General features: G+C 41.4%; 2 protein-coding genes across 2 annotated transcripts in view; one reads left to right on the top strand and one right to left on the bottom strand.

Annotated features, from left to right (window-relative positions):
* LOC118417722 overlaps nucleotides 1-9162 on the top strand; it is a gene marked incomplete in the record, with an annotated part of 10537 nt that extends 1375 nt beyond the window's left edge. Inside the window, 10 exon segments of the mRNA XM_035823399.1 lie at nucleotides 1-3333; nucleotides 3539-3757; nucleotides 3998-4074; nucleotides 4219-4317; nucleotides 4950-5097; nucleotides 5429-5694; nucleotides 6029-6052; nucleotides 6975-7053; nucleotides 7773-7933; nucleotides 8328-9162. Of these exon segments, the coding sequence (XP_035679292.1) occupies nucleotides 1-3333; nucleotides 3539-3757; nucleotides 3998-4074; nucleotides 4219-4317; nucleotides 4950-5097; nucleotides 5429-5694; nucleotides 6029-6052; nucleotides 6975-7053; nucleotides 7773-7933; nucleotides 8328-8399 (4478 nt within the window).
* Nucleotides 8469-12672, bottom strand: LOC118417734. The gene is made up of 2 exons (XM_035823424.1): nucleotides 12119-12672; nucleotides 8469-11445 (listed from the first exon to the last, which is right to left on the bottom strand). Exons 1-2 carry the CDS (start codon nucleotides 12478-12480, stop codon nucleotides 11202-11204), a joined length of 606 nt encoding a protein of 201 aa, XP_035679317.1. The 5' UTR covers nucleotides 12481-12672; the 3' UTR covers nucleotides 8469-11201.
* Between the last annotated feature and the right edge of the window lie 35 nt (nucleotides 12673-12707).

Below are 12707 nucleotides of genomic sequence, written 5' to 3'. Positions count from 1 at the left end.
GTGTGCAGGACATGGTGCAGAAGTTTTTGAAGAAGAAAAACCTGACCATTAGTCTAGACTTAAATGTAGGAGAACACATGGGTAGTCTTTTGCAAGATGAAGAAATCACCACCAGGGAAGCCAGCACTGGTAAAGCAGGAACAGTAGGTGCAGAAATACAGACAGTAACAAATAACAGTGATGTGGACTATGGAGAAGGCATCAGCACTCTCAGCAGTAATGCTATACTCCACTCTAAGACTGTCAGCCGCTTATCACATATGCAACCTGGCAGCACCTGTCACACAGAAGAGCTAGGACTTGTAGATGATGCTATTTATGAGGAAGGCATTTGGAAAGCTTCAGTAGAGGAATCACATCAGTTAAGCAAGTCAGTTAACATTGAACAATTAAGTCAAGAAGACAAGAACCTATTGCCAAGAGAATACAAGCAAAATTCTATACATGCTGACATTGAATCACATGCACAAAGTCCAACTAGTGCCAGAGTAGAAAGCAAGGGAGTGGAGGTTGCATCTAAAGAAACAACTGGTATAGATGACACTATGGATGATACTTTTGACTATGGTCCATCTGTCTCTCAAGGCTGCTTCAATGAATCGTTGTCTACTTCAAATTTCCTGAATAACTCCTTTCTCCTGGAAAATGACATACAACCACTAATAGTGAATACTGATATGGAATCATCAACTATTGGTTCTGTACCAGTTCCAGATTTTTCTGGTCATCAGTTTCAAACAGTAGCTGACAGCAATGAACATGATAACAGACAAAAGGAAGAGTTTGTCCACTGTAGCTCAAATCAAGTTATTACTTCACCTCTGAAACAACTTTTTACAAGTATTAAAGCAACTCGTTCCAATCCAAATTTCAAGGAGTCCAGGACTGTTTCCAGAAGTGAGCTTAATGATTCAGGTGTAGAGCTGTCTGATGAAGGAAAAGCACCAGAGAAAACTAGTTTGTCCAAATTTTCCAATACTTCAAAGATCACCTTGAGTGGAAAGAAGCAACTGTCCTTATCATCAAAGCTGTCCAAGATGGCTAATATCTCCACTGATGATGACACGGATCATGCCAGGCCATCACCTGTTGACCTCAGAAAAGATACTTTATCACAGGTAGATCCCAGACCCCAACAGAAGTACCACCTGAGGCTTGGCAATGCTAAGGATGGCATATCAAATTGCACCAGAAATGGAAACAATGATCAGAGTGGACTTGTAGCCTTAGATAGAGCAAAACCAATGAGTTCTCTTGGGTTGTTCAAAATGTCACAAGCAGAGTTGGGGAGAACATTGCAATGTCCAGGAGATACTGATAAGTCCTATGAAAGTAATGCCACAAAAGGCATACTTAAAGATGATAGAAGACCAGTGTCTGATATGAAGGATGATGGTTCCTGTCATTCTGGCAGTAGAGTTGTTAGATCAACCACAACAAGCACATGTCCTGGCAATGTGAGTCCCAGCATATGCATCAACAGAAGTAGCTGTAAATCCAGTCCTGCAATCTCACTGAAAAGATCTTACTCACAGCTGTCCTTGCAGAAGCTTTCCAAGCGGGTGAGACTGTTTAGTGGTGATGCAACTCTGCAGAAGTATCTTTCAACAGGACACCAGAGTAAAGAGCAAAAAGTCTCATCCGATACTCAGAGTAATATAATGAAGAAGGAAGGTAAAACTGAGCAAAAGTCCAAGCTAGCAGTTTTCAAAGCACCACATGTAAAGAGAGTGACAATTGAAAATGTGAATGATAATCTTCCCAGGGTTCATAAAGAAGTTACCACTGAATCTTCCTTGAACCATGAAAGCAGTGAAAAAAACATGAGGAACCTTGTCATTGACTGCAAACATGTATCAGGTGACAAGTATTCAGTGCCCTGTAGAGTTGATAACCAAGCAACGGTGAAGAGAACATTTGTGACATCTGACAACTTATTGCAAACTCCAAGTAGAGTTCTGCTTCAGAAAGCTTACCAATGTGATGGTGGTCTAAAATCACAAGAAGGTCATAAAGCTGAATCTCCATTGCCTCCCTTGTCTGGACAAACAGAACAGATCAAGCTGCCATATCCAGCTAGCCATACAGAAAGTGCACATGTAGCAATGGGATGGCAGGGTGTCAATGAAGTAACCTATGAGTCCCATGGCGGGAGGCATCATCTTGTAGACACAACTGGCTCCATGTTGTGTAATCCTGGTGAAAGTGTAGATGTGAAAGAGAAAATGAAAACTGGTACCAAAGATCTAAGACATGAGACTTTAGATTTGATGAACACTCCTTCAGAACAGGGGATGAAGAACAGTCTTGCTCATTCTGTTCCTTCTCATGACAAAGGTTTGGATCTTCAACACTGCAGATCTCTATCTTCAGATGAAACAGACACATTTGTCTTCTCTCCAAAGGCCACATTCAAGAATGTCACTATGGAATCTGTCTTTTCCAGTGAGAAATTTCAAGAAGAAACTACAGAGGTGCTCCACTCTGTCTACAACCTGCAGGGGGTCAACAGAGACAGCTGTGGGGGGATGGGAGTGGATAGTGCTGGCTCTTGTAGAGCTGAAAAGGAAAAGCTTAAAGATGATGGCAACAATACAAAATTGGATCACGGATGTGAACAGATTGTTCCGGGGAGTCATGAATCAATTGACTTAACATGCCAGCCAGCTGAGTATGGTTCTGAAGACTTTTCGAAAGAAGCTATTGGGGACAGCTTACACTATAGGCCTTTGTGTAAGGACAGACAATGTGACCAAATGAGTGGTGTTGATAATCCCAATCCAGATGGTGCACAAATAGCAGTAAGGGCTGTAACAACCAGACAGCATAATGACTCAAGTCCCGATGTCACAGCTACATCCTCTGCAGAATGCCACAGTAAGGTAGAAATGGTAAGGGATGACATCATGGTTGAGAACTGTAGCAGGGATGGATTGGGAAACAGGACTGACATGAAAACTATAGGTGATACTGTGGAAAAAGACTGTACTACACATCAAGAAGAGAGAAGCTGTGAGATGTCTAGTGAACATGAACATATACAAAAACTGGTTGAATTACATAATACAGAGGAAAAGTTATGCAAAACAAAAGTAGCAGACTCAGATTTTGCAAACACAACAAAGCAGTGTAACCTTGAACATTGTGACCCACCATCATGTGGAGTTGGCTTTAGGAAGGTCAATGCTGTGTGGGCAAAACAGTTTGACCAGGCATGTGGGGTGGAGGTGTACATAAACCTGATGACTGGACACACCCAGCTGGACTGCCCTGAGGATGACAAAGTGGACATTGGAGCCAGCAGCAGTGTGAATGTGTCCATGGCAGCTAGAGGTGGGTTACATCATTTTCTTGACTCATTTGGATTTTTGTCATATTGCATTGGCTTGTATAAATTTTGTAGTACCTTTTTCGTGCATAAGAAGTATGATAACTATATGTTCTATGTGAATAACTACATGCTTTTCATTCAAAACATCAGATTCCATGCACATACACAGGACATAGGATGAAATCAATTCCTTTATTTTCATAACAGGACAGAAGAAATGGAAAGGCACTGTACACCCGTTTCTGACCCATAATGCCACCCCTTTCCTACCTCGTGCTAAGAGACCTTGTACTAGAGACACAGACATTGTCGCTACCTCCAGTACCCAGAATGCTCTGGGTCAGATGCTGGCTGCTCACCTGGAAGAGCAAGAAGAGGAGGAGGGGTCAGGGGTCAAGTGGAGGGACAGGGTACCAACAGAACAAGGTGTGTTTTATTATCTACTGAACCAGCTTACTTTTCCTAATAACTTGTTACTTTGTTGTTATACTACTTTGTGAATATTTTTGTCATATGAAGTTTTGTTGCTTGTGTATGAATGGTTATGTTATTATCTTTGCAAAGAACACTCTTAATAACTGTCCTTAGTTAATGTAGTGTTTATTGCAACATTTCCAGTTTTACTCATTTTTAAGAAAAACAAAGATCTTCAATTCTTTCTTCCAGATGAAAGTGATAACGAGGAGAGTGTAGCCCAACTGTGGAACAGCTGGGAGAACCCGGTGTTCTCCAGGACAGAGCGGGTTAGTACAGCTGCTGGAACTTTTTATATTACATGTACTTTTCCTACTTCCAACCCCACTTCTGAAATGTCAAGATTTGTAACATCTCCACAACATAAGTTTTACCTGCTAGAAAATGATAATTTTTTGCCTGCCCACTGTCAGAGCATCCTGAATGTGGCAGGAGGAACAGGAGGTACAGCCAGAGTCCGGACTGTCATCCAGCCATACAGGTTCAGCAGGGACATGCTGGATAGCATTCAGGTCAGAGATGAAGCAATAACTGTGATATGCTGGCTGAACAGAGCTGTTCCAATCCCACCATGTTTACCTTATATAGCACAATGTGCCTTTTATTCTTGCAATACATTCATTACCTTTGCCAAGAAGGTGCAAGTTAGTATTTGCATTAGTTAGTTAATTAGGAAAGTCTATAAATCCACTGCATTTCGTGATAGGACTCAAATGCGAGACATGTAAGAGAGTCAGAAAGAGATTAACATTGATATCAGTCACCTAATTTGCATAATTGATAAACAATGCTTTAACTACTGTGAACATTATTTGACATAAATTATGCAAATGTCTCATCTTCATAATCTATGAGAAAATAGTTCAACAGCCTTCTTTGTTAAGATGCTAGTAGTTTGAACCACATGTATTTTTGGGTAGAGAAGATGATCAATTGATATTATGTAATCAATGAAAAACATTTTTGACCCTCAAATACATTGTAGGTTAACATCATTTAGCAGAGGTATGAGGTCATGGAACTAGTAAATGTAAATGGACATGTAATGTGTAACAAGACTGATTCTAGCAATAGTTGCAATTTTGGAGTGTCAGAATAATTCTTGTTACCCTGACCTGTTTTTCCTGGTGATTCTTCCCTTTAGATTATCGGCCAGGTGGATAACAAGTTCATTGCCTGTATGATGAAGTACAGTGACCACAACTTCACAACCAGCTCTGTTCCAAACCTGTTGGTACTGATTGATCAGCATGCAGCTCATGAGAGGGTTCGACTGGAGAGGCTACATGATGGTCAGAATCCCAAATATATTGCAGTAGAAATGTTTCTCTGCTACATGCAGCATATAGAAGAACACTTGTCACAACAGTGTCACTGACAAAAGATAACAGATGTTATCTGAAACAGTGGCCGTTTCTAAAGCCATATCCAGTTGCTTGAGTAACTGCCTTTGGCCATGTCTTAATATTCTTATAACCTGGATGTCTAACGTTCATCACTGTCTTTTTATTTGTATCTCTTACTTAAAGTCAATTCTTCCCCTTTTGTTGTTTCACTCTTTCGTCCCAAGCTCCATCCTTGTATTGAAGGTATTTCAAAAGTACATTCCTTATGTACCATCAGACTTGTATGAAGTTGACCCTGGCAGCCCACATCAGCGCCTGAAGTTCTCCCATGTCATCCCCCCTCTGGAGGTCCCGCTTCCTGCAGAGGAGCTCCGCCTCCTTCAGGCTTATAAGTCAGCCTTTGAGAGGCTAGGACTGAACTTCAGCACTGATACCAACAAGATGAACACAGCCACAGTGAGCAGCCTGCCCTGCTGTGTTGTGGAGAGGGAGTACAATGAAAGGAAGAGAGGCAGACTAGCAGTAGCTGTGGAATTGGTGGAGGTAAGGAAGTTTTTATGTCTCAGGTCTGTTGTCTATTTGAAACATTATTAAGATATGCATTGACACACCAACATTCCTCCTGAATTCCATACAGTACATAGTATACATAACTCTCACATGCATGATTAATGTCTACAAAATATGACAGTGTTTATATTAAGAGGCATCATTACTGTGACAATGTACCATGCTATTAAAGTTTGTTTCTTAATCACAATTACAAATGTATGATTTTGACCACCAGAAGCTTTACCTTCAACTTCAAGTCTTCAATTTTTCATGTTGTCATTCTTTACTGTAAGTGAATCTTGTGTCATTTCTCTTTCCTCTACAGAGCCTTATAAAGGAGCATCTTGAGGTATGGTTTACTTTTTGTGATGTTTTATCCAGTAGGTCTGAAAAGCTGTTATGAGTACTGATGTGTAATAAGTATTGACTTTTAGCAGAAAGTGCACACAGTCACACTTTTGGCATCAGAGAAAGGATAAAATATCACCAAATTCTAATTCTTGTTTCTGTTTACTAGTACTTAAAATCATCACCAACTTCTGAAGAGAGCAATATTACAAAAGCGTATCAAGTTAGGGTACACCATGTAGCGTAGCACAAAATTGGAAGATCATTCACAGAAACATCTCACTGTGTTTGCCGCACACACACACAAACACACACACACACACTCACACACATACACACACACACACACACACACACACACACACACACACACACACACACACACACACACACATATTAGCAATAGCAATGGTCTGTTTAATCCCCTACACTGATGTGAGCCCTGGAGGTATCCTGTGGATGAGATGAATCACTTGATATTGGTGAATGCCCTTCAACAGGGTGCCAGATTAGCATGATAAAAGGTCGTTTTGATGGAGCCAGACCTTAGATAAGATATGAGATAAGATAGACTGGATCACACCAGTCTCAGCCACCTGCCTTTTCACTATGATGTAAGATTTATTTTCTAATATGACAGGATAGGCTTATCATAGAGTAGGTAAAGAGCAACAATAACATGAAACTACATTTTGTGTAATAATTATTGCACTTTTTATAAACCTCTTCTGGTTGCCATTTCTGTTTTTTTAGTCATTCAACCCATCCTTATGGTCCACTAAAGTACACTGCTCTGTGAATTTGATTTGAAGGTAACATGAAAAATTTATGTTGTCCTTCAACTATGTATAAGTGAGTTATTTCTTTTGCCAGTGTGAAACAATAGCTTATGACATGTGTCACTGCGATGTGTGCCTCTTTAGTTGTTGAAAACTACAGACGGAGCAGGCGCCACTCTGCCTCCTACTCTCCACAGGATCCTCAACTCACAGGCCTGCCATGGTGAGCACTTCTATTCAAAACATATCAAATGTGCCATCTAAAATTTGTCTCCGGGTACCATTTGCACTTTATAACATTCACATATCTGGTTATCTATTGCCATGTCCTAAATCAGGCAACTATATTGTATTGGACTGCACCCTACCCTATGTCATTGGTCATGCTTGGCCATGCAGTTTGTCTTCATAAATGTCAACATTTTTAGTATAATGGATTAAAGTATTGGGATTCTTGCATGGTGCACCTTCTTACTTTCACTTTCCAAACATTCACCGACTACGCAGGCACATGTGTCAGGAGGTATGTGCAGGAACATCAAACAAAATTGATACAAACCAAAAACATCAAACAAAATTGATAAATCAGGCCAAGGACTGATAAAAGCTCCTTGATCAGGCTGCACAAAAGGCCAGATCAAGTCTGGCTCCTCCCTATTTACCAACCCAGGTCCCTCCACCAAAAACTTATCTATGCCCAAAACATTTAACAGATACCAGAAAATTCTGAGCACATTCTGATCATGAGTTGCTGCCACCCTAACATTTTAGCTCAGAATGTTCTGATAACCACAAACTCTTGATCACGTCCAGTTGCAACCTTTTGCAACTTTCCTGCTATGATTGCTCTTCAGAGCCCCTATATTTGAATTGAGCTTCATTGTTAGTAGTTTTGTATAAGGTTCATCAAAACCTTGGTTTCATGTTGTGGTTAATTCTCAGGTGCCATCAAGTTTGGGGATCCACTAGAGGAGGCTGACTGTGCTGACCTGATCAGGTGCCTTTCTAAATGTAACCTGCCCTTCCAGTGTGCCCATGGGCGACCCTCCATCATCCCCATCATTGATCTCGCTTCCCCACTTCAAATGGAGGAGCAACCCCAGGTAGGGTGTAGTCTTGTAGAAATGAGATCACAGTACTAGTACTTGTTCAAGCTGTTCCCAATGTACCGTGTCTTGCTGAATATTTCATACTCCTATCCTTGACACACATACAAAACAGAGACATTTCAGCTGGAAGTGGAAGTAGGCCACAAATGATGTAATCAATAATGACGATGAGTTTTCACATGGCTGAATTTGAGCTATTTTTCAATAATGCAAATTTTTGCACATTGCAAAATGCAGTAGGGACATCTAGCAAAATAAAGAAAAACTGCAACAATGATGTGTTGAGGACCGAGGAACAGGGCCATCTGTCAGTCTATAGAATATTGAAGCTCTCCTCACATTGAGCTGTGCAGGTAAATATTAACCATTGTCATTTTCTCATGGACAGGAATGCAGCAGACCTAATCTGTGGAAACTCAAGCATGACATAACACTGGAGGGAAACAACATTCCCACCTAAAGGCATTGCATGAGGGTTAGAGTCTGCTACAGGAGAGCTAGGCAGTGGTAGATCAAATAACTGCTGAATACTTATGCATCGTTTTGATAAGAATTTTTAATACTGGTGAGACATAAACTGGTTGTATACATTTACACTAGCATCACATCTTAGCTCCATATTTTTGTGTGAAGTAACTTTTGGTAGGAACATTTTGCAGTATGTGGATTGTGAGAGCTGTTATTTGTTATGTACAGTTTTCATAGCTGTATGTTTATGACAATTGTTTTTGTAATATGAATGCATAGTGCACTAGTTTTAAGTCATTTTCTGTATGGCTGACCCATTGTCATGGTATTAGACTTACAGCCTGCGTCACACATTAAATATCATATGTACATAATGCTTATGCAGGTATCTAAACAAATGCGTTGTGCTAGAAAAGATCATAGCAAATCACTGACTCTCTTCATGCTAGTTAAATCAATTGTTACTTTGACAAAACACTTTATTAGCATTCAGGATACAATTCAAGAACTATATTTAGAAGGATGTATTTACAATTCAAACATGACCGAGGTAAACTCCACTGGGGACCTGTTCTGGTAATGCTGGTATCATTGCAATGCTATGTCATGTAGAGACAATGTCTTTGCACCTGGTGAGGCCTGACTATAAACAGTGGTGGTCACACAACAAAGCTTTGGATGTGACAGGAAATCCAGATAGTGCTCTCCAACTGGAACAATTGAACTTGTCTCCAACATGTTGATTGGTCACATGACTTCTGATGCACTGCTTTTTGGGAGTCATCAGACACATCGAGCACAGTGATTGGTCAGAGATGATCGCATGTTGGTTAAAATGTCCATATGCCAGTTTTGATTGGCCAAGGTCATTGTTGGAGCCATATGAAAAAGTAATGGCAGTGCAGACAATAATGTCTCAGCTGGGGGTTGAAGCTATGTTTGGGGTTGATCCTAGGATGTTGGAAACTTGTAAGATGTCCCTACAAACATGACTGTGGGGGAGGGGGAGTGGGGGGGAATAGTTAACACAAAGGAGTGATCAGTTTTTGTAAGCATGGATGAATTTATCGATCAGATGGTTGAACTTATGACAGATCGTTTGCTGGGCAGTATTCATGAGCACTTGGGAACATTTCCTTCAGGACAGACCTCTTAACCCCTTTGCATGCTGTGATTTGCAAGGTTAAAAAGGCAGGATTAATTTGAAGTGGATAACATTGTTTACCTGTCTTGAGAGTTCAAACTTTACAACAGGTTATTAAAGTCAATGTGATGGTTTATTGGTTAAATTCTTAACTTTTTATACCTAAATAATCAACTTTTCAACCATGATATGTAAGAACATTAGTAGATTGTTATCAGACCCTGCTATGCCCAAGTGCCTATCATCAATCTGCTAAATCAGGACCCGTATGTGGATGGATTGTAGTGCAAAGCTGCTTCCTAACCACTTCCATTTTTTAAAGATTTTATTTTCATTGTTGCCTGTAGTAGGGCCATACATGAGGTGTGATACTCCTTGGTCCAGCCCATTGAAACAACAAGTAGAGATGACTGAAGATGCTACTTTTTGTATCCGTGAGAAAGTTCTGTCCAAATTCCCCCGACACAAAGGAACCAGTGTGTACCTGTCGGCCTGTGAAGCGGACAGTTATTTAAAGAAGAGATAGTTGGATCCACCTTTGTCCGTGACTTTTGTTCCATGATCCCAGGCTAAAGAAATAAGTACTGGTCCAGCGGCTCCATAGGCTGGTGATCACCTCAGGTAACCAAACTTGTCAGAGTGTGTTTATACGAGCTGTTGTCTGTCAGTTCTAGTTAATAAACAATGGATAATGGTTTATTTTTCTTGAGTGTACAACACAAATCTCCAGGTTGACTTGTTCCTTTGCTTATGTATCTGTACAAGCTGCTTTTACGAGTGAGGGTTGTAAGATATATGATTATATAGTATGTCACGGAAGCGCACTATAGCCATTTTGTTTCCCGTAATGGCATGTGCGGATTCTATTTGTCCAACAATAAACGCGTCGGTGCAGTGATTTACACACGTTTTACACACGATAGTCACAGAACTTAAAGTAACATGTGTACAGCACAGTGCTTTTCTGGAGTTTTCCTATGATCGGATTTGTGCGCACGGTATGTTATTTGTTGCAGTCCCAACCAAAGACATAATGTGGTTGTCCCAACATAACAGTGGGACAGGTGACACAGAACGTCAACAATGTTAACGGTTATTAGAAATGCCGACTAAATCCGAGGAATTTTCACGCGTGACTGACATTCCTTGCAATGTCTCTGTACCTGTACCTGTGCAGGCACATTGGTACTAGTAATGCTACCTTTTCAGTGGGTTCCTGTCCTACATTTTAGTCACAGCACCATGGCAGTATAGTACATGTCGTAGAGGCTGGGTCTGAGCGTATATTCTGTCAATATCTTCAACACTATCAATTCAAGTGAATTTTTTAAATCTCAGGCGATTATTTTCATGGGTAATTTTAGTTATTGTAAAGTTAGCAAACGGCAAAGATAATGATGGCACGTATCACGGCAACCACGCAAAAGTATTGGGTGTCCCGGTACATTTTTAGAAAACATGTACTGTAGGTCTTTGTCGCTGATGAAGTACTAGTACTCTTTTTCAGGAAATGGAAACCTCAAATGTCATACCTGCTGGGATTACGATAAGCATCACAGTATAACCTGTACACGTGTACTAGCGGACGTTTTGGACATTCTGTTGATATTACGCAACGTCATTTCATGCAACAGCGAAATTCTACGAGCACTAAAACGATCCTTTCTTCTTGCCCCTTGGCTGGTAAAGCGCCATCTCGTCCTTCGGCTGCCCCCTCATCCTGTCCAGGGTCGCCTGTGTACGCAACCCCAGCCAGCTGTGCAGGTGCTCGGGTGCCGCTTGGGGCAGGTGGTCGGAAGAAGGCTTCCCCATGCCGGCCAGCCTGGATGGCAGAGAAACCCGTCTCTGCGGACGTGGTTTCGCTGGAGTGGTGGCGCCGGCCTCGTCCCAAGACCTACACATCAAACACAGAAAACGATACCATGCTATATCAAAACAGAACCGCTTTGAACGTCAGTCCCGGTCACATTTGTGGTACACAATCGGTTGGCGACATTGTCTCGAGCATTCCGTTAGTGCGACGGAAAAGGTTACCATAAATCATTGACCACGGTCGGTTCTGTCTGACATCCCAAATCGTAAGACGAATGAGACCGCGCCTTAATTGTTTCCGTCATATTGCCAAGACGAAGAAAATAGAAATCAATAATTTGGTAGTACGTCGTCCCCATTAACTATTAGTAAACTCATCGAACTGACACTTTGGCCTAATTCACAGTATTACGTTACATCATAATGAAAATAGATAACATGTACTTGTACCCCTTCTTTGTCCTGCCACTTTCTAAGACATTTCCAGAAAGTACAGTAAATGGCTTTACGGAAACTTTACACGTCAATCGTTAGATCTATGCAACTGAGGTTATTAGTATATGTATGAAATAACCTTTCTGCTAATGCGCCCAGCATATATGCATATATAGAGAAATTCTTCTCATACCGGTCGACTTACAGTACATTTCTCTAGGATGAAGCAAAGGAAAATTGAAGGGAAAATTTTACGTCGGTGTACTGCAGTGAGTAAACTGATCTTTATAAAGGCATACTATTTGAAGATAGCTTCTTACTTTGACTGTGCCTGCCCGGGGTTGTTGTACATGGACGGTATTCCTGCATAAGACATCTTCCTGGTCCGTTTGGCTGGCTCGGACAGTGTAGTAGTGGTGGCGCTGTGGAAGGATGAGGACGAGCCTGCCGTGTGTATGGTGTAAAGGGTCTGGGAGGGACGCGAGTCCTGACTCGACCCGTCCGACTCACCATCCACCGGCTCCTTGGCTCCTGACTCACATTTGTTCTGTCCTAGCTTTGGTTGGTAGTGCTGAGGAAGAGGTGCTAGTCTTACTGGGGTCTTCCGAAACTGAGCCTCCTTCTCTTCCTCCTTTTCATCCTCTTTGTGGAACCGTGCAGTTTGTTGGTCTATTTTGTGCATGAGCTGAGCTCGCCTGTCCAGAAGAGGACCCCCATGATTAGGAGGCCTTGGTACAAGGTGTCCCCGATGAATGCTCGAATCGGACGAACCTTGCAAAAGTTTCCGTCCATTTTGGTAGCCGAGCGAATTCCGCCCTACCTTTAGACGGTCCAGGCGTGTTAAAAGATCTTTCTGTTCGTTGAAGAAATGCTTCTCGCTCTGCCTTATCTGTTCGTCCAGGAGCTTAA

The sequence above is a fragment of the Branchiostoma floridae genome, chromosome 1, assembly GCF_000003815.2.
Source record: "Branchiostoma floridae strain S238N-H82 chromosome 1, Bfl_VNyyK, whole genome shotgun sequence".
NCBI lineage: Eukaryota > Metazoa > Chordata > Leptocardii > Amphioxiformes > Branchiostomatidae > Branchiostoma > Branchiostoma floridae.
The sequence above is the reverse complement of the archived record's forward strand: the minus strand, read 5'-3'. Positions and strand labels throughout refer to the sequence as shown.